This window comes from Macaca fascicularis, chromosome 8, assembly GCF_037993035.2.
Source record: "Macaca fascicularis isolate 582-1 chromosome 8, T2T-MFA8v1.1".
Lineage (NCBI taxonomy): Eukaryota > Metazoa > Chordata > Mammalia > Primates > Cercopithecidae > Macaca > Macaca fascicularis.
In genome coordinates this window covers 89,850,464-89,872,700 of record NC_088382.1, presented here as the reverse complement: position 1 = coordinate 89,872,700, position 22,237 = coordinate 89,850,464, and the positions used below count along the sequence as shown (strand labels likewise).

Genomic DNA, 22,237 nt, shown 5'->3' with positions numbered 1-22,237 from the left:
CAGCTACTTAGGAGGCTAAGGCAGGAGAATTGCTTGAACCTGGGAGACAGAGGTTGCAGTGAGCTGAGATCGCACTACTGCACTTCAACCTGGACAACAGAGCAAGACTCCATCTCAAAAAAAAAAAAAAGATATTAGACCACCATCCAGTTTTGTGAACCTCCCTCACCTGTGGTGGAAGTTTCTTTGCAATGGTCATACCCTTCCATCATTTGCAGCATCTCTAGCTTGGCCAGACATTCAAACCATTATGGGTTTTTTTTTTTTTTTTTTCCCGTAGATGCCAAGAATTTAGCTACAGTTGGTCAGGCGATTGTCTACTTTGCATTAATAATGGCATTTGATATTATAATAAGGCCATTACTTCCTTTATTATGAGCTTAGCCTTTCCATTGGAACTGCAGGAATACCTTGGGAGATATTGTGGATTTGCTTCCAGACCGCCATAATTAAAGCAAATATAGCAATAAAGCGACTCACATACATTTTTTGGTTTCCTAGTGCATGTAAGAGTTATGTTTACACTATACTGTAGTCTTTTAAATGCAGAATAGGCATTATGTTTAAAAAATTGTGTACATACTCCCCCAAACAAAAACCAAAAAAAAAAAAAAAAAAAAAAGTACATACCTCAGTTTAAAAATATTGCGCCGGGCGCGGTGGCTCAAGCCTGTAATCCCAGCACTTTGGGAGGCCGAGACGGGCGGATCACGAGGTCAGAAGATCGAGACCATCCTGGCTAACACGGTGAAACCCCATCTCTACTAAAAAAATACAAAAAAAAACTAGCCGGGCGAGGTGGTGGGCACCTGTAGTCCCAGCTACTCGGGAGGCTGAGGCAGGAGAATGGCGTGAACCCGGGAGGCGGAGCTTGCAGTGAGCTGAGATCCGGCCACTGCACTCCAGCCTGGGCGACAGAGCAAGACTCCGTCTCAAAAAAAAAAAAAAAAATACTTTATTGCCAGAAAATGCTAGTGGCCAGTGAGTCTTCAGTGAGTCCTAATGTTTTTTGCTCCTGGAGGGTCTTGCCTCAATGAGAATGGCTGCTGACGGATCAGGGAGGTAGCTGTTGAAGGTTGAGGTGGCTGTGGCAATTGATGGACTCTTCCTTTCACACAAAAAAGTTCTCTGTAGCATGCAATGCTGTTTGATAGCATTTTATCCACGGTAGAACTTCTTTCAAAACTGGAGTCAAAACTCTCAAACCCTGCTGCTGCTTTATCAACTAAGTTTATGGAATATTCTAAATTCGTTGTTGTTACTTCAACAGTGTTTATGGCATCTTCACCAGAAGTAGATTTCATCTTTCCTCGTCTTTAAGCAGCAGCTCCTCATCCCTTCAAGTGTTATGAGATTGCAGCGATTCAATCACATTTCCAGGCTCCACTTGTAATTCTGTAATAGTTCCCTTGCTATTTCTGCCACATCTGTAGTTATTTCCTCCACTGAAGCCTTAAGCCTCTCAGAGTAATCCATGAGGGCTGGAATCAACCTCTTCCAAACCCCTTTTATACTATATTTTAACCTCCTCCCATGAAACATGAACTTTCTTAATGGCATCTAGAGCAGTGAATCCTTTCCAGATGGTTTTTAATTTACTTTGCCCAGACCCACCAGAGCAATCTCTGGCAGATTGGCCACAGTAGCCTTACAAAATGGATTTCTTAAATAATAAGACTTGAAAACAGGAATTATTCATGGATCCATAGTATGCAGAATGAATGTATTAGCAGGCATGAAAACAACTTTCATCTCCTAGTTCATTCTCCATTGGAGATCTTGAATGACCAGGTACATTGTAAATGAGCAGTAATATTTGGAAAAGGAATCTTTTTTTCTGAGCAGTAGCTCTCAACAATGGGCTGAAAATATTCAGGAAACCGTATTATAAACAGGTGGGCCATCGTCCAGGCATTGTTACTCCATTTCTAGAGCACAGGCAGAGCAGATTTATTTAGCATCATTCTTAAGGGCTTTAGGCCTTTTGAAATGGTAATGAACATTGGCTTCAACTTAAGGTCACTGGCTACATTAGCTCCTAAGAAGAGAGTCAGCCTGTCCATTGAAGCATTGAAGTCAGGCATTGACTTCTCCTCTCTAACTATGCAAGTTCTAGAGGGCATTTTCTTCCAATAAAAGGCTGTTTCATTTACATAGACAATCTATTGTTTAGTATAGCTACTGTATCAGTTTGTTCTTGTATTACTATAAAGAGCTACCTGAGACTGGGTAATTTATAAAGAAAAGGTTTAATTGGCTCACAGTTTCACAGGCCGTACAGGAAGTATGGCTGGGGAGCCTCAGGAAACTTACAATCATGGTGGAAGGCAAAGGGGAAGCAGGGATGTCTTAGATGAGTGGAACAGGAGGAAGAGAGCAAAGCAGGGAGGTGTTATACACTTTTAAACAATCAGATCTCTTGAGAACTCACTATTATGAGAATAGCAAGGGAGAAATCTGCCCCCATGATCTAATCACCTCCCAGCAGGCCCCTCCTCCAACAAGGGAATTACAATTTGACGTAAGATTTGGGTGGGGACACAGATCTAAACCATGTCAGCTACCTTCATAAATTATCTTAGCTAGATCTTCTGGATAGCTTGCTGCAGCTTCCCCATCAGTACTTGCTGCTTCACCTTATACATTTATGTTATGGAGATGGCTTCTTTCCTTAATCCTCATGAACCAACCTCTGCTAGCTTCAGACTTCTTCTGCAGCTTCCTCACCTTTCTTGAGGTAGGACCTTGCCCTGGATTAGGCTTTTGCTTAAGAGAGTGTTGTAGCTGGTTTGAACTTCTATCCAGAGCATTCAGAGTTTGTCCATATCAGCAATAAGGCTGTTTTTGCCCACTTATCATTCGTGTGTTCACTGGAGTAGCACTTGTAATTTCCTTCAAGAACTTCTTCTTTGCATTCAAAACCTGGCTGTTTGGTGCAAGCGGTCTGGTTTTTGGTCTATGGAGGCTATTGACATGCCCTTCTTGCTAAGCTTAATCATTTCTAGCTTTTGATAGTGAAAGATGTGCTACTCTTCCTGTCATTTGAACACCTAGAGGCCATCATAGGGATATTAATTGGCCTAATTTCCATATGGTTGTGTCTCATCAAATAGGGAGGCCAGAGGAGAGGGAGAGAGATGAGAGAATGACCAGTTTGTGGAACAGTCAGAACGCAAACATTGATCGATTGAGTTTGCCATCTTGTGTGGGTGTGGTTTGTGGCATCCCAAAACAATTACAATAGTAACATCAGAGGTCACTGATCACAGAGGACCATAACAGATATAATAATAATGAAAAAGTTTGAAATAATGAGAGAATTAGCAAAATGTGACGCAGAGACACGAAGTGAACATGTGCTACTGGAATAAGGGCACTAATAGATAGACTTTCTGGACACAGTGTTGCCATAAACTTTCAGTTTGTAAAAAACATACTGTGAAGTCCAATGAAGTGGAGTGCAGTAAAACAGGAGTATGCCTATACATGTAAACATGCTTTCTTTGATGGTACTTCAGATACTTAGGAATCCTTGACCTAGTCTGAGCAGATGAGTTTTAGTGCTTGGGTATTTTACCCCAGGCAGACTAGGAAAATGTGTGTGTGTGTGTGTGTGTGTGTGTGTGTGTGTGTGTTTAACTGATAGTCTTTATTTATTTTGAGACAAGTTCTTGCTCTTGTCACTCAGGCTGGAGTACATTGGCACAATCATGGCTCACTGCAGCCTTGACCACCTGGGCTCAAGCAATCTTCCCACTTCAGCCTCTTCAGTAGCTGGGACTGCAGGTGCACACCACCATGCCCAACTAATTTTTGTATTTTTCGCAGAGACGGGTTTTTGTCATGTTACCCAGGCTGGCCTCAAATTCCTGAGCTCAAGCAATATGCCTGCTTTGGCCTCCCAAAGTGTTGGGCTTAGAGGCGTGAGCCACTGTGCCTGGCTGATAGTAAGTATGTGTGTATGTATGTATTTATTTAGAGACAAAGTCTCGCTCTGTCACCAGGCTGGAGTGCAGTGGCGTGATCTCAGCTCACTGAAACCTCCACCTCCTGGGTTCAAGCGATTCTCCTGCCTCAGCCTCCTGAGTAGCTGGGATTACAGGCGTGAGCCACTACACCTAGCTAATCTTTGTATTTTTAGTAGAGACGGATGGAGTTTCACCATGTTGGCCCGGATGGTCTTGATCTTTTGACCTCGTGCTCCTCCTACCTTGACCTCCCAAAGTGCTTGGATTATAGGCATGAGCCACCACACCCAGCCTAGTCTTTATATTTTAGAGCAGTTTTAGGTTTATAGAAAATTGAACAAATAGTGCAGAGTTCCTTCATGCCCCTAGTTTCCCTTATTAACACCTGAAATTCGTATGGTACATTTGTTACATTTGGTTAATACTGATTATTATTAACTAAAGTCTATAGTTTTTATTAGTGTTGTCCAGTTCAATGGATTTTGGCAAATGCATATGTAGCCACCATTGCAGTATCATATAGAATACTTTCAGTGCCCTAAAAATCACCACTCCCCAACCTAGTCATTCCTGCTTTCCTTCCCCTCAGCCCCTGGCAACCATTGATCTTTTTACTGTCTCCATAATTTTGTCTTTTCCAGAATGTCACATAGTTGAGATCTTACAGTATTTAGGCTTTTCAGATTGGCTTTTGTCAGTAATGTGCATTTAAAGTTCCTTTGTGTTTTTTCATGGCTTGCTAGTTCATTTCTTTTTAGTGCTGAATAATATTCCACTGTCTGGATGTACCACAGTTTATTATCCTTTCACCTACTGAAGGACGTCTTGGTTGTTTCTTGTTTTTGGGGATCATGAATAAAGCCACTATAACCATTCGCTGCAGGGTTTTGTGTGATCATAAGTTTTCACCTCATTTGGGTAAATACCTAGGAGTGCAATTGAAGGATCTGCAGTAGACTTTTGACCAGGTGATATATTCTTGGTCCCAGTGTCTTTCCTCCTGCTGACAATTACCCTCCTTATTGTGACAACCTAACCAGGCCTGCCTCTCCCAGGGCTTCCTCTTCTTAGAGCATTTTCTGAACAAATCTGGACACAAAGGTCCTGCTTGTGTTTTCAGGGAAGAGTGTTTAAAATACTTCTTGATCATGGTTCCAACTTATTTCAACTCTTATAATTATGTGATCATTGTTTTTTTTTAAAATTGTGGTAGAATATGTGTATATAAGATACGATTTGTGATTTTAACCATTTTTAAGTATACAATTCAGTTGTATTCATTATATTCACATCATTGTGCAACCATCGCCACTTTATGTTTCCAAAACTCTTACCTGGGGATATGATCATTTTAAAAGAGGAATCTGAAGAAATACATCTGAAGCTATATTTGGCAAAATGTTTCCATCAGTAATTCCCAAAATCTCAGTGGCTATTGGCAACAATCTTTATGTCTCCCTCATGATATATATATATGTAATATATATATCGTTTTCTTTTGTCTAGAACTTAGTCACATGGCCACATCTCACTGCAAAGGAGCCTGGAGAGTGTAGTCTAGCTACATGCATAGGAACCAGAACAAATTGGCTTGGTGATTTGTTAGCATTCCTGGCCATATTAAGTAAGATTATTAAATCATACACATTGTTAACTTGATCTTTCAGAGATGACATGACAGTAATTGTATGGTTTCATAGATCCGGCTGTGTTTCAGGGGAGCATTTTTCCATCCCATGCTCTCTTTCCATCTAAAATTTAATTATCTTATCTTTTTAACATGAGAGAGCTTCCTGGAATAAATGAAATTATATGCCTATTTTGACAAATACCTGTTCGATAGTGATGTTTTATAAAACTCTGAGAAAAGTCAACAAGGAGCCTTCACAGTAATTAATACAGCAGTTATTATGGTCAGATGTTCAAAAAAATCTCATGTTTTCAGTCTTATGCCAAAAGGCAAAGAAGCAGTCTTGAAGCTTTCCAGACAATGATTTGGTTTCAAGATAATGGGCTACTACTATTGGGTTTACATGTAGCATTGGTCTTCTGCTGTTGTCTTTATAAAGGAAAGTATGTGAAATTTGGAATTGGAAATGACATTTCTTAACCAGAGTAGCAGGTTCAGATGGTGATGCTATAAATTTTGGCATAGGACTCTGTTTCTTAATAAAATTTAATGAAAATTTGACAAGATTTGTGTAGTGTATTTTGTTTTTAATGGTTGACCCACTGAATGCATCTAATTAGCTCATTACAGTTTAAAAGCAAGTTTAGCTGCCTAAATGTATGACTTGGTATTTTGAGCTTGTTTGTTAGACCTCAGCTTGCTGATGATAGAAGTTCGTGGTCCAATATTAATTTTAAATAAGTGCCAACTGTTCTCTAGAAACTCCCATTCCCTTAAGGAAAAGTGTTTCATGTGATCCTCTCATTGCCAGGAATAGCTGTGTAAGCATTGTGGAAGTTTTTCCACATTAAAATGTAGTCCACCAGTTCATTTATTCCTTTTAGGGTTCTGACAGTCGCTTGTGTTTATGCACCCCTGTAGAGCTGTCTTTAAACTCACTCAGCAAACTGGAAACATTTAGCTTGGTCGAAACCTCTTTATCTTCCAGTAATCTCACCATAGAGACCACTGTACTCTCAAATACATTGTTAATACTTTTAGTAAGAATGGCCTGCTTTCATTCTCTTATTACTGAGCCATTATTCTGGACTCTGTTTATTATTATTATTCCAGACTCGAAGTAATTATCCCATTGAAAAGACCAAACATATGTACACCCTGTTGTGACACAGCCAGTTTTGTCCTGTCTGAACTTGCCTGCTTTGTGAACTGTTAAGGTCTCAGAAAAAAATAAAAAGCAAAATCTTTTATTTTTATCATTTAATTTTTTATAGTTTTTATTATATTTTTAAATTGAGACAAAAAAATATATATAAAATTTACCATCTTTACCATTTGAAATGTGTACTTCCTTGGTAATAAACATATTCTTTATTCCCCCTTCCACCTTTATTGCATCGTTTATTCCCACCCCCACCCCTGCTCACCTCCTCCTCTTCCCAGCCTCTGGCAGTAATTTAGTTTAAAGTGTGAGTGACAGTCTCACCTCTTATAATTATGTGATCATTTTTAAAAATTGTGGTAGAATGTGTGTAACATGGAGTTTGTGATTTTACTCTGTCTTCATGAGATCTACATGTTTTAGCTCCACATGAGTGAGAACATGTGACAGTTGTCTTTCTGTTCCTAGCTTCTTTCATTTAACATAATGACCTCCGAGTGCCATCCATGTTGCTGCAAATGACAAGATTCATTTTTTTATGGCCAAGTGGTAATCCCTTGTGTATATATAGCAAAATTTTCTTTATTCATCTATTAATGAATACTTAGGTTGATTTCATATCGTTGTTATTGTGAATAGTGCTTCAATAAACATGCACATGCAAATATCCTTGACATCTGATTTCTTCACATTTGGGTAAATACCCAGTAGTAGGATTGCTGGATCTATTAATATGTCAATTCTGTTTTTAATTGTTTTGAGAAATCTCCATACTTTTTTTCATAGCGGGTGTGCTGGGCAGTTGTGTCAGTGGGTGGGGGGAGGATAAAAAGAGGTTAGTTAACGGTTACAAACACACCTTGGAAGGAATGAGTTCTAATGTTTGATAGCAGTGTAGGATGACCATAGTTAACAACAGTGTATTGTATATACACTGTTGTTATATACAATATATAATATATACAATATATATTTCAAAATAGCTAGAAGAGAGGACTTGGAATAATCCCAATACAGAAATGATGAATACTCGAGGTGATAGGTGCCCCAAACCCCTAATTTGATCATTACACAGTGTAAGCATGTGATAGAGTATCATATTTGTACCCCTGTATACATGTACAAATATTTGTATCAATAAGAAATATATACAAAAAGCCAAACCTTTTTAGCTACAAAAGCGGTCTCTTAGTTTCAAATATATATAGTTAGAAAGTGCTTGGGTCCTGTAGCATAAGTATTCAGAGTTTACTCAAGCTTTCCTCCTCAGGCAAACCTAGCAGCTGTTATCTAAAACCAGACTTGCAGCATCGGAAATCACCTGGAGCTTGTCCAGAAGGCAAGAGTCTTAGGCTCCACCCCCAGACTTTCTAACTCAGAATCTGTAGTTCCACAGGCACCCCTGGTGGCTCTGGTACATATTAAAGTTTCAGAAGCACTGGCTGGAGATCTTTTACCTGAGTCTGTAATCATGGAGTCACCAATCAGTATGTGGAGTGACCATAACACTTCAACTCAAACTCTATTTCTAAAATGAAAAATCTGTCTATTGCAGCTAATTAGGTAACATGACAAATATCAAGCTCTCTTTCCACTATTTTCTGGTGTTCTCATGATCTGACAATGACAGTGGCAGGAACATGTCCTGAGATGACCAAATTGAAAATAGTAAGGCTCTTTTGTATATTTTAGAATCCAGTCTCTGACTCCTTGTGATAGAGAATTCAGGCATTCTTGAGACTTCTCAACAGATTCTGACTTTCCCAGGTACAGGCTTATCCAGATGACATGTTTGGAGATAGGTTCAGAGAGGGAATGACATCTTATCCTTATTATATGTCACTCTTGCTCTTCAATATTTGAAAGAAACACTGTGTAAAGAACAAAAACCGTCTGTCCTGACTTCTGACATTAACTCAATTTAGGTACTTTGAGAGGGCAGAAGAACCTTCTAAGTAGAATGTTAGGGGTTCCTAACAAGTGAGAATTTCTTTGCAAGTCAACAGGCCAAATAAATGATTTCTTTAAAAATACAAATCCATTTATCACTTAGAGTATTTGCATTTAGTTCCAAATAATTTGTATATGTGTGCTAGGTTATGCCTTTTTATTCTAGAGAAGAGGCTCCAAAGAGGATAGTTTTTTTTTTCTTATAATACTATGCTATAATAGTCTTTTTTCCCTCATTGGGATGGAAATATAAGGGAGAAAAGAAGTGGCATTCCCATAGGGAATATTTCCTAAATTTCTAATGCAAAGTTTCTAATCTGAAAACTGCTACGTATTTTTAAACGAATGCCAACATGATTTAATCTAGTTTCATTCAGTGTAGGAGCTGAAGTGCCCCTGGGTAAGGGAGAGCATCCCTGAGCCTTCCTTTGCCCTTGGTGTGCCCCACCCCTCCCCATCCCCACTGTGTTTCCTCTTCTGCATGTCTTCTTTGTTCTTAAACACACACATTCGAAAACTTTATTTATTTTTTTTTAAGAGACGACACCATCGTAGCTCACTCTAGCCTTGAACTCCTGGGCTGAAGTGATCCCTTCGGACCCAGTCTCCTGAGTACCTGGGGCTACAGGTGTGCGCCACTGCGCCTGGCGAATTTTTATTTTTATTTTTGTAGACACAGGGCCTCGCTTTGTTGCCCAGGCTGGTCTTGAACTCCTGGCCTCAAGCTATCCTCCTGCCTCGGCCTCCCAGAGTTCCAGGATTATAGGTGTGAACCACCATGCCTGGCCTAAAATACTTGTTAAAACTTCTTTCCATTCGCTTCTTCCCTTTCCTTTCCTCCACTGCCCACCACTTCTGCTTATCTGACTTCTACCATCACTCTCACCAAAACTTCACTGCAAGATCGCCAGACTTCCTGTCACTTCTTATGTCTCTTTAGCATTCGATCTTATCCACTTTCTCTCCTCCCTTGATTCCCATAACATTGGTCACTCAAGGTTTTCTTCCAGATGTTTTGCTTCTTGACAGCAATGGAGTTGGAATCCTAAGTTTTACCACTTACTAGCTCTGTGCCTAGGGCGAGACACTTAACTTTGATGTGCCTCAGTTTTGTTGTAAGATGAGGGTAGGGAAAAACTTCCCCCATAAAGTTGATGCAAAGTGCATGGAAGAATGTGTGGCGCATAGTAAGGGTTTCTTAGGGATGAGTCATCATTATTGTCATCATTAAAGGTCATTTCTTGCCCTTTTTAGGCTCTTTGGCCTGCATGCTGATTGTAGGTGATCACTAAATTTTCCCCTCCTTTTCCTAGGGCCTCTCTTCTCTTCAAATTTTTCTTTGACGATCTCTGGGTTTCCCACATTTTATGTCTTAGCCCCTAACTTTTCCCCTGAGGGTAGGAGTTTACTTTCTAACCTCAGGCTGGCCATTTACACCAGAAGTCTCTTGAGCTCTATAAACCAAAGCTGCCAAAATGCAGCTCATTCTCTTATCACCTAAAGTCTCTTCTCTGTCTTCCTCAGTCCTGCCTCTCTTTTGCCACCATCTTCATTAATGCTGTCACTGTCCTTTACACCTCCTGCTGGGGCATCACAGCATTGGCTTCTCATTGCCGGTCACCCAAGTCCTCCAGCTGATCTCCAGCATCTGTTGATTGTCTGTTCGTGGTGTCATGCAGTGTGTCTTTGCTTTGCTGTTCCTGCTTCTGTTCCATGCAGGGCACATGCCTTTTGTATTAGTTGGTTTGGGCAGTCATAACAATACCATAGAATAGGTGGTTTGAACAATGGAAATTTCTATTCCCACAATTCTGGAGGCTGAAAGTCCAAGATCGAGGTGCCGGCAGGGTAGATAGGTTTCTGGTGTGGGTTTACTTCCTGGTTGGCAGTCAGCTGCCTTCTGGCTGTGTCCTCCCTGGACTTCTTTCTGTGCATGTGCGAGTATCCCTCGTGTCTCTTCTTTTTTTTTTTTTTTTTTTTTGAGACGGAGTCTCGCTGTGTCTCCCAGGCTGGAGTGCAGTGGCCTGATCTCGGCTCACTGCAAGCTCCGCCTCCCGGGTTCACGCCGTTCTCCCGCCTCAGCCTCCCAAGTAGCTGAGACTACAGGCGCCCGCCACCACGCCCGGCTAGTTTTTTGTATTTTTAGTAGAGACGGGGTTTCACCATGTTAGCCAGGATAGTCTCGATCTCCTGACCTCGTGATCCACCCGCCTCGGCCTCCCAAAGTGCTGGGATTACAGGCTTGAGCCACCGCGCCCGGCCGTCTCTTCTTACTAGGACAGCAGCCCTGTTGGATTAGGGCCTTACCCTAGGACCCTGTTTAACCTTAATTACCTCCTTAACGACCCCATCTCCAAATAAAACCATATTGGGAGTTAGGGCTTCAACACGTGAAGCTGGGGAGACACAATTCAGTCCAGAACACCCTTGATGCTGTTGCTGGGTAACCGTCCTGACTTCCCCTCTCCCCTCGGCAGTCCAGCTTCAGACAGGGGTGAGAATGATCTTGCCGACCCACAGCTTTGGCCTCTCCTTCCCATTCGTAATCACTCGACTTGGCTCCCCACGGCCTAGATGCAGCGAGAGGAAAACGACTACTGTAGGGTGGCTTCCTTCATTTCTAAGTTCCTTATGCTCACTCCTCTGGAAACTGGGGATAACATGACTAACATCGTGTTATTGAAGGTTTAAATAAATTCTAATGAAGAATTGTTGTTTTAATCTGATGAAAACCAAGTACCTACTCTCCAGCCTCTATTCGAGGTCCTCCATCATCTTGTTACTCTAAGTGTGATCCCATGGGGTTTTGGGGCCAGCCGCCTACCATCACCGGGATGCAGACTCTGCATCACAGCGAGATCCCCAGGGCCCTTAGATGGGAGGGATTGGCTTATCCTTACTTCCTGGCTCTAAGCTACAGCCACAGGATGGAGAGGACAGGGCCTTGGAGGCCTGTACCGGGCTTCAAACTGCAGCTCCTTTACTTGCGAGCTCTATGCCCAAAGACAGGTTTATAGAAATTGTCCTTGTCTTGTTTCCCCTCTGAAAAATAGGGAGAGGCAGAGGTTTACCTCACAGAGGTTTCGAGGATTAGTTGAGAAATTTTGTAAATAAAAGAGCATCTACCCTTGTGATTTTAAATTGAATTTCATACTTAAAATCAAGTACTTTTTATTTGGAGTCAAGGTTTGTTTATTGTGGCACAGTGTCGGGGAGTGAAGGGATGTGGGGCGTTCATTAACCTCTCAGCCTCTTTGTCCTCTCACCCTGTGGGACAGGATCCCGCCTGGTCACCCTCTGGGAAGATGTGCCCAGCAAGGGATGTGATGGGGAGACTTCTTTTCTGTAGAGGGTAAACCAACTGCTGCTTCAGTGGAAGGTGGAGAAAACCCTTCCAGCTCTCAGAAGGGGCTGGGAGCCGGGATGTGCCTGTGTGTCTGTGGCTGGAGCCCAGCCCCATTAGGCCCTGGCCCCGTGATTGCTGTGAGAGTTGGTTGCTGCACCCTTTCTCCACAGCGTCCTGCTGAATCTAAGGCAACGGAGTTCTTGTTTTGTTTTTGTTTTTAAGCCCTTTTCAAATTTACAGAAGGATTGCAAGAATAAGAATAGTGTAAAGAATACCTGTTCCAGTGTTAGTTTGCTGAAGATAATGGCTTCCAGTTCCATCCATGTCCCTGCAAAGGACATGATTTTGTTCCTTTTTATGGCTGCATAGTATTCCGTGGTGTATATGTGCCAACAACATGGGTGCCGGGGAGGGAGAGCATAAGAAAGAAGAGCTAATAAATGCTGGTCTTAAAGACCTAGGTGATGGGTTGATCTGTGCAGCAAACCACCATGGCACACATTTACTTATGTTACAAACCTGCACATCCTGCACATGTACCCTAGAACTTAAAAGTTGATGGGGGGAAAAAAGTAAAAGAACACCTGCATTCTCTACTCAGAGTTACTATTAACGTTTAGCTCCATCTGGTTGACTAGTCTGTCTGTGTGTGGATGTCTGTACACATGCATAGTCTTATTTTCTGAGCAATTTGAGAAGAAGTTACATACATTGTGGCCTCTGCCCCTAAATACTTCAGTATGTATTGCCTAAGAAAGGCAGTATTCTCAGCACGGTTGTCAATGTCAGTAAATTTGATTTTTTTTTTTTTTTTTTTTTTTTGAGACAGAGTCTCACTCTTGTTGCCCAGGCTGGGGTGCAGTGGCATGATCTCAGCTCACTGCAATCTCTGCCTCCCGGGTTCAAGCAATTCTTGTGCCTCAGTCTCCTGAGTAGCTGGGACTGCAGGCATGTGCCACCACAACCAGTTAATTTTTGTATTTTTAGTAGAGACGGGGTTTCACCATATTGGCCAGGCTGGTCTCCAACTCTTGACCTCAGGTGATCTGCCTGCCTTGGCCTCCCAAAGTGCCGGGATTACAGGTGTGAGCCACCAAGCCCGGCCAGTAAATTTGAAATTGATACAAGACTTTCATCTAATCTGAGGTCATATTCCAGTTTTTTCAATGGACCTAGTAATGTCAGTCTCCTTTAATGTGGATTTTCACAGCCTTTATTCTTTCTGACATTGATATTTTTGAAGAATGCAGCCCCTCCTCTTTTAAAAACTAGAACCTTCTGGCGGTGCTCGGTGGCTCACACCTGTAATCCCAGCACTTTGGGAGGCCAAAGCAGGCGGATCACGAAGGTCAGAAGATCCAGACCATACTGGCCAATATGGTGAAACTCCATCTCTACTAAAAATACAAAAATCAGCTGGGTGTGGGTGGTGTGTGCCTGTAGTCCCAGCTACTCAGGAGGCTGAGGTAGGAGAATCGCTTGAAATGGGAAGACGGAGGTTGTAGTGAGCCGAGATCGTGCCACTGCACTCCAGCCTGGCAACAGAGCGAGAGTCTGTCTCAAAAAACAAAACAAACAACAACAACAAAAAACTCCAACAAAAACTAGAACCTTCCTTGTTTTGGATTTGTCTGATGTCTCCTCATGATTAGATTCAGGTTCTGCATTCCAAGCCTGAACACTATGTAGGTATTCAGAGTGGTCCATTTGCCTCTCACTGGGGGATGGCCATCTCTATGCTTCAGTCAGGGTGGGGCTTTTCTCCATTGTACTGTTACTACACTTGATCTTAGCCAAAAGGCCAAGGAGTCATCTCCACTGTATTGTTACTATGTTTTTCCTTCTGGCAGCTAGTTAATCTGGGGAGAGGCACTTTAAACATCATTTAAATATCATTATCTTCCTCAAAATTTCTCCCTAGCTTTAGCATCCAGCGATGATTTTTGTTTGAATCTTTACAGGGATGGTCAGGGTGGCATTCTTATGTAGTTGTTCCTTCTATTTATTACTTTCACGGACTCTTGGAGTCCTGTTTTTTTCAGTGGTTTATAATCCGTGACTGTCCCTAATTTTTTTGGTGGCTCGATTGTCCCATATTTGACTAGTTGGAGCCCCTTCGAGCCAGCTGCTGTGTCACCATGACACGTCTGCATTCTCCGAGTATTGGCAGCCTGCCTCTCCTGGTGGACAGCTACATTGTCTCCCTTTGACGTGCCCTCCAAGTGAATATTGTGTTTCATAGCTTTTAAATCAGACTGCCCTTTATATGTCTTTCAAGTTTGTGGAGAATTTACACTGACATATTTGAGTGCTGAGTTAACAGGCAGACAAAAACTTAATTTTCTTTATAGTGATTTGTACCTACCATTTCCATTTGCAATGACGTGAGTTGCCTCCGGTTATTACCCTGCAGTACGCTCTTTACTGGCTGCACCGAGTTGACTTCTGAACTGCCCTTGGGCTCCCTCTGCTGGCGCTGCAGCGCGTGAGCACTTTTCTGGGGTCATGGAATGGATTTCTCCTTCTGCCCATTTTCTTTCTTTTGGTTTGTTGGTTTCTCTCTCATAAATTATTACACAAACATGGAGCATACCATACAACCTGCTTTCAAACCTGATTTGTTTGCTAACTGTATCAAGAATATCTTTCCATATAAAACATATATTTTTATATAATTATGTCAGTGTTTCCATATTTTTCTGTTACATGAATGTTCTTTTTAGCATTTAAATCACCCATTTTTAGTAGGCATTTGTATTGCTTGTTTCCATTTCCGGTAGCATCTAAAATGAACGTCCCTTGCATGTATATCATTCATATGTGACTTAATAAGTAGAGCTTGCTAAATGGGTAGGAACTTACAGGAAAAGGGGAAACTCTAGTTTGAGAAAATTGTCTAGGCTAAGTTTAGGATGTGTTCAACAAACAGGAAAGTCAGGTTTGGCTAAAACATGGTTGAGTAATAGTGGGAAATATGGTCAGAAAGTAGGTATGTTAGGACTCTTTCTATTGAAATGATGAAATCCAACTGCAACCGCAAGTGGAGCAGAATAAAATTGTGTTTATTTAATAACTGGGAAGCCCAGGGTAGCTGGAGGCAGGGGCTTAGATGCTGCTGCCCCATCCCTTCCCTGTCTGTTTCTCCTCCTGTCCTTTCCCAGTCTGAGCACTGAGTCTCTTGCCTGTTGGCCTGGGGAGGGAAGGAGCTGCCAGTCCCTCCAAACTGGCACCCAACAGCTCAGGTTACAGAGAGTCACTTTCTTCCATTACTCACAGAGTAAACGTCAGGGAAGGCCACTGATTGACGCTGTCTGGGTCAGATATCTATCCTTAGGCCAGTCCCTGTGAACAAGGGGATGGGGTGTCTGTGTGGACCAGATCTGAAGCACAGGCCCTTGCCTAGGGCCAGGGAACAGGTGGGAACTATGGACTCTCTCCCCACCGAGAACCCCAGGGAGCAGGTGAGGTGAAATTCCTCTAGGGAAAGAGGGGCAAAATGACAAGACAGCAGATGTCTACCACACTGCTATGGGGCCTGGTCCCCCCGAGAAGGAAAAACATAGTAACAATACAGTGGGTCTCACCCTGCACATGGGTCTCGAGTAGGGGGTGGATGAGGGAAAGGTTGGAAGGCCTTTGGTACCGGTTGGTAGAGAGCTCTCGGTGCTTTCTCCATATGGAGTGAGAGTGCTTGATGTGATTCCTTCAAAGTCAGGCCTAGGAGACTCAGGATGCCTAATCTAGAAGTAAGAACATCGGGAGGAAAGCCAGTGAGTTCAGTCTTGTGCATACTGACTTTGAAGTACTTTTGGAATAGCCAGGTGGAATTATCCACAGGACAGGACCAAATCTTAACCTGATTCTTCCCCAGGCCAACTAGTCCAGAGCAGGAAATAAAAAGAGTTGCCCTGATACCAAGGTGTATTAGTCCATTCTCACGCTGCTATGGGGAAATACCTGAGACTGAGTAATTTGTACAGGGAAAGGATTTAATTGACTCACAGTTCTACGTGGCTGGGGAGGCTTCAGGAAATTTACAGTCATGGCAGAAGGCACCTCTTCACAGGGCAGCGGGAGAATGAGTGCCCAGCGAAGGGGGAGAAGCTCCTTATAAAGCCATCTGTTCTCCTTATAAAGATCTCCTAATAAAACCATCAGAGAACTGTCTCTTTCACTATCAGGAGAATAGCGTGGAGGAACCGCCCCCATGATTCAATTAACTCCACCTGATCCCGCCCTTGACATGTGGGGGTTATTACAATTTAAGGTGAGATTTGGGTGGGGACACAGAGCCAAACCATATCACAAGGCTTTCTCCCCCTTGCTGGGATTGTACCCGTAGCCTCTTTCTGAGTCTGCTCTCTTCTAGCTTCTTTCTGCCTGCAGTGCATCCTTACACCATTTCCAGAGTCATGTTTATAAAACTTATACTCTCCGTATAACTCATAAATCCTCAGTTGTTTTTTTTGAACAGTATATTAAGTATAAAATTTGTCAAAGTCTTTAATGGTCTGCCCCCAAGCTACATTTCCATGTTGTATTTCCTTCAGTTCCCTTCTACTTTGTATTTGACTGTTGAGTCAACTGAGTTTTTGCCATTCCATTAACCCATCCCATGCTTTTCCCACCTCTAGATTTCACTTTTCTTATAGGCTAGAATGTCTTGACTGGGATCTGACGGGAGATAATGAGAACAAAAGCTGGTTCAAAGAGCCAGGGTGTTGCATAAAAGTCCTAAGATTGTATCTAAGCAGGTAAAATAAAAATTTTAGACAATTACTTAAATTTGAAATATTCACATTTATTAATAAGGCATGTAATGTCTACATGAGCCATCATTTGTTTTTTTAATTCTACATTGATTAGGAGCCAAACCTTCAGGGCAGGTATCCGGTGGCGCACCCTGGAGAGGCCCTGGAGAGGCACAGATGCGTGGGAGGGGGCTCTTCACATGCTGTGTGCTGCTGCTGGGAGAAGAGGGGGCCAGAGACTGGGGGGCTTCTAAGAAGAGGTGGCATTTCTGCCTCAGTGTTGAAGGATGAATAACTTCGACAGGCTGGAAAAAGGTGACATTTCAGGTAGAGCGTGTCGCATGGATGTAAATACCAAAGGTCAAGGACATGGGCTTGAGAGATGGTGAGAAGAATGGAGGTGACTGTGACTTGCATTCTATCCGTGTCACTATTAATTACCTTTGAATGCCTTTGGCTCTAGGTGGTAGAACAAGTAAAGTAATGGAGAAATGCTTTTTCTACCAGTATTTGGTGACCAAATGCAGAATTATGGAGAGGGCCAGGGACCTCATGAACCATGCTCTTTCTAGTCTGGGGACATAGCTCCAATGCCTTTCCTGTCCCAGTAAGAGGCCATGGATTTCAAGAAGCCAGACAATCCATTCTTTCAAATAATGATAAAAAAGAAACCATTTATTTTATTTTTAAGTATAGAATGAAACATTTATAGTTGCCCAAATTTTGGTACCTTTTAGGAGAAAAATACAGATTCTTTTGTTGTTAAAAATAAACTTAAAAAAAATAAAGACTTACCATAGGCCAGACGCGGTGGCTCACACCTGTAATCCCAGAACTTTGGGAGGCCGAGGCGGGCAAATAACCTGAGGTCAGGAGTTTGAGACCAGCCTGGCCAATGTGGCGAAACCCCATCTCTACTAAAAATACAAAAATTAGCCAGTCGTGGTGGGTGGTGGGTACCTGTAATCCCAGCTACTTGGGAGGCTGAGGCAGGAGAATCGCTTGAACCCAGAAGGTGGAGGTTGCAGTGAGCCAAGATTGTGCCATTGCACTCCAGGCTGGGCACAAGAGCAAAACTCTGTATCGAAAACAAAACAAAAAAAGATCTACCATAAATGGAGTACAACATGAGACTAACAAAAATAACAAATAAATCATCCAGCATATATTCTGTATGTTAAAAAAAAAAATCACAAGATGAATACAGACCATCTTGGTGCATTTTATACACTAGACACATATTGATATTTTTAATGCTTACAATATATTAGGTTTCATACTTGCTTCCAATCTGAGGAGAGTGTATCTGAGCTCTTTTTTTAGATTTGAAAACCGCCTTTTAGATTAGATTAGAACACCGCTTTTTTTTTTTTGTTATGCAGTAACAGACCATTGCCCACCTGAAGGCAAGTCACCTTTATTTTTACCTCCTTAGTAGAACCAGCAGGAGCTGCAGTTGCTGTTGCTTGAGCCAAGGCCATAGTCAGCATAGAAAGGTTCTGCTAAGAGACTGTGTTAAAGGAAATAAGTTTGGTGACTTAGTTTTGTTTTACAAGCTAGCTGTGGCCCAGGCCTTTTACAGGGTGGGCACGCAGGTTTATTGCAGCTCTGCAGAGCCATGGCCTTAGACAAACAAAGAAGGTGTGGGAATACACGGGAGCTTTCCATTCAAAATGGATTCTTCTCCTTTCAGTGCATGTAACTGAAGCACCAGCTTTCTTTTTTAAAAAAAAAAAAAGGGAGAAAAGAAAAGTCAGTCTGAAGTTTTCGTGACACTCAGCCAGACTCCATGTTAGATAAAGTAATCATGGAAATACAGCTTTATTTTTGTACCAAGTTGTGCTTAGAAAGCTGATTGCTAAACCGGGAAGCTTGGCTTTCAGAATTTTACTGTAATCAGGGTGGAAAAAAAGTATAACCCAGATGGCATTTGTGGGAGATTACTGACTGGTAATCCCTCCTTGTCCTAGAAGATTAAGTCTGCCCTGGTGTAGTCATGGTCAGCTGATTTTTTTTTTTTTTTTAAATAAATTGTAGTTTCTTGTTGTAAGTCAGCCCGTGTCCAATGTTTGCCTGAACTGTTTGTACATCTGGGCCATATTGCGGAACCCTGCCCTTCTTTGTTGACTGAGGAAAGCTCGCTCCCTGCCCAGGTTTTTCATTGTTGATCAAAATTAACACCAGGTGGTGAACAGAGCCCCTCCTAAGGTTGCTCAGGATAAATCATTTATTAAATAGGTCTGCTTGTCAGGAGGGGTGTGAAGGCTCCCAGAAGGAAATGCTGGCGCCGGGGCCCGGAAGCCAGGGCCTCTAACTCCTGGGGTTGATTTCTTCAGTGAAGTTGCACCCTACAAAGGGAATATGGCCAAAGCAGCACTCAACTGAAGGATGATATCAGGCGATTAGAAAGCAATGCGTTCTGCGTTTGTCTGGAATGGATTGTGGAGAGATGGACTTAGGCGAGGACTACCAGTCCCCGTTTGATTTTGAAGCAGGAGTCAACAAAAGCTATCTCTACTTGTCTCCTAGTGGAAATTCATCTCCACCCGGATCACCTACTCTTCAGAAATTTGGTAACTACTAATTTTGTAAAGCTAAGTTTGCTTGGAATAAAACCTAGACATAACTTGGGGTTTGCCTGGCTTTAAAATTATTAGTGTAAAGATGTACCAGGGTGGTGCTGGATTGTAACTAGCTAATAAGCTATTCTAGATTCAAATATTAAATCTCATTAAATATTTAGGATATGTTTATACTTAGAAGTTAGATTTTAAAGTTAGTACTATTTATCCGATCAGTAGACCTCTCCATTTGTAGATATTCCAAGCTCACTTTGAGTTTGTTGAGCTGGTAAATAACAAAAAAGGAGGAATCTGGAGTCCTTGGTTTCTAGTTGCTTAGGTAATTTACGACAACTTTCTTAATTTTTCTCTTTAGTTAAATGATGGTTAAGCACTGACTCGGTTCAAGGTCTTGCTGATGACTGTCCTGGGTTTTGTTATGGAATATTGAGAGCAACTTATAGAAATTGCTAGGCAAGATTTTTTTTTTTAAAGAAAAACTTGAAATTGCCGTACCTTTAGAAGCAGTTATTCGTTCATACCTGCCGGGATGAGATTGCTTTGAAGGCCAGCAGCACTATCAGGGAGGCTCTTCCTTTGTCGGCACAAGGCAGCAAAAAGCCGGAGGCAACTTAGCCATCCTCCCGGCCGGGTCCCTCGTATCATAGCCAGTGCTGGGAACTGGTTAAATGACCTTCTCTGTAATTTGCCAAATAATCAGGTTTTTCCAGAAGAAGTTAATTTTTTCCTGATTAATGAAGAACAGGTCACATTTTGTTCGTTTTAAGCTGAAAAAATGGGTAACTTAGAAAAAAACATGGTAAAGGTGACAGCATGAAACTTAGTTTTAAGTATTTTAGGTTTGTGTATTTGCTGACGGTAGGGACTGTGTGAAGCAACATTCCTCTCTTGGTTGCAACTGGTAGCCATCTTTCCCCAAAAGTGGCTGGGATTTCCAGGAACGAGAAAATGTGGAGTGTGACAAAGAAGGGGTAGAGCTGGTCTGTAGAAGTTGGGGGCAGGAGGCAGCAGCTTGATGTCTGCTGGGGGATTCTGATTGCCAGGAAACTTTCTCCAGTGCTGACCTTGGCTTGCCCAAGTGGCCCCCCTCAGACCTCTGTAATAAAGGGGCCTGGGCTCCCCCTTTGCCCAGCCCCCTTCTAATTTATAAATCTTATGTATAAGTTAATAGGGGGCCACACAGAATGGGGAAGTGAGAGCTCAATAATGGACCAAAACCCAAGTGACTTGCGGGGAAGGGAGGAAACCTTTGAGAAGCTGGGGCTGTGGTTTTATGACTTCAGGTGGACCTTGATCAGTGTGCAAGCAGCCAGATTCCCAGGAAGGTTGACACTGCTTGCTTCTTTTAGTTCCCTTCTACCCTTCTTGTCTCTTTGTTTCACCTCCTGCCATTTTCCAAGTTACAGTCATGACTGCCTTGGGATGTTTTCTGTCAAAACCAGGGCAGTTGTAGGGTTGGGTGTGCCTCTAGGCAAATTCTGAAGGATTATCTTTGCAGTTCCTGTTAGCTGTTTGAAGGAGCATGGGGTTGTGAGATTTAAAAAGTTTTTAAAAAGCAAATGAATAACAATAATGAAAAACAAGCTCATGTAGCTAGGTTTAGTAGTTTGCATTAATTGAAAGAAAAGAGGGTGAACAAGCATTAAAACAAGCAGAAACCACCCTCAGCAGTCATCTGTAAGAACGCAGTGATTCTAAAATGTCCAAATAAAAATGGAAGCCTGGAAGACGGATTACTCTTCTGTGTGCCCATGACCCCTCAAGGCATAAGAAGCCTGCACACCTGTCTGAACATCAAACATGGTTGGTCGATGGAATGAATAATGTGTCCTCCGTGTGTTTGCAGTCTTTGTATTTCTATGTAGAAGCTCTTAGGATCAATACATTATGAACCCATTAAAAGTTCTTGTGGTTTTTGGCCACTGTGTATTTTCTTAATCAGCAGACAAGTAATACAGACAAGAAGAGGGATGCTACTCAGAGAGGTTGGGAATACTGATCTGAAAAGACTGTGTTCTCTGGTATTTATCCAGAATGCCATCATGGGGCAAATGGGAAAGTAATGAGATTTTATCTATCAGCAGGATGTTCCTAAGAAGTCATTAAAGCGGAGATTAGGATGAAGACAGTGGCTGGAACAAAATGAGGCCTTTTATTAGGGAGTTTTGAACTCCTTTGACGCAACCAACCCCTATTCAGAAATGCCTTATACCACCTTACCCACAATCCTCATAAATATAAGAATCTATCAATAACTGAAGCAAAATGTTATGAACCAGAACTTCTCTTTACTATGTGTGATGTACTCTGACATTTTATACTATTGTATGCCATTTTTTCTTTTTAAAGTGCTCATCTGGTTCTGCTACTGGATTTTACAACCCATAGTGTGAAAACACCGATTTATAATAGTTTCAGAATCTGGAACAGAAGCTCTGTTCATCTTTTTTGTTCACTGCTGTTTCCCCAAGCACCAAGGATAGTACTTGACATTATGGCTCAAAAACTGTGGAATGCATGAATGAATGAATGAATGATACTGGTGAGGAGTAGTTCATACTCCAGTTCATTTTACTGGATGTGAAGATTGAGGCTGAGAGGCGTATGTGATGTTCTCAAATCACGAAGTTTAGTTAGGCTAAGATACGACTAGCACTCATCTCTTAATTCTTAAGCTAGTGGTTTGGGTTTTTTGTTTTGTTTTTTTAGACCGCAGTGTCTCAGCCTCTCTAGTAACGGATATTATAGAACAGATTAACCATTTAAGGCTTAAATTCTCCTTTGGTCAGGTGTTTTACTGTGGGAGTAATTTGTTAACACTTTATACGCCACTGGGATCTCAACATTC

At 42.0% G+C, this 22,237-nt stretch overlaps 1 protein-coding gene and 1 long non-coding RNA gene across 14 annotated transcripts in view; one reads left to right on the top strand and one right to left on the bottom strand.

Annotated features, from left to right (window-relative positions):
• Positions 1 to 22,237, top strand: part of TPD52 (tumor protein D52) — a 137,181-nt gene that overhangs the window by 74,173 nt on the left and 40,771 nt on the right. For 3 of the 12 annotated variants that reach the window (XM_015454992.3, XM_015454991.3, XM_015454990.3), the window contains exon 1: positions 18,866 to 19,380. The exons of the other annotated variants lie outside the window; for them this stretch is intronic. In XM_015454992.3, coding sequence (XP_015310478.1) covers positions 19,242 to 19,380 — 139 coding nt within the window. In that variant the 5' untranslated portion in view covers positions 18,866 to 19,241. Of the gene's footprint in view, positions 1 to 18,865; positions 19,381 to 22,237 lie in introns of those variants that run through there. 12 annotated transcript variants of the gene reach the window in all.
• LOC135964758 (uncharacterized) lies at positions 16,837 to 20,041 on the bottom strand. 2 transcript variants are annotated; one of them, XR_010577358.1, is made up of 3 exons: positions 19,885 to 20,041; positions 17,768 to 17,885; positions 16,837 to 17,112 (listed from the first exon to the last, which is right to left on the bottom strand). It is a non-coding gene; the product is annotated as an uncharacterized lncRNA (long non-coding RNA). The 2 variants fall into 2 exon arrangements; XR_012416474.1 differs by having other exon boundaries at positions 19,911 to 20,041.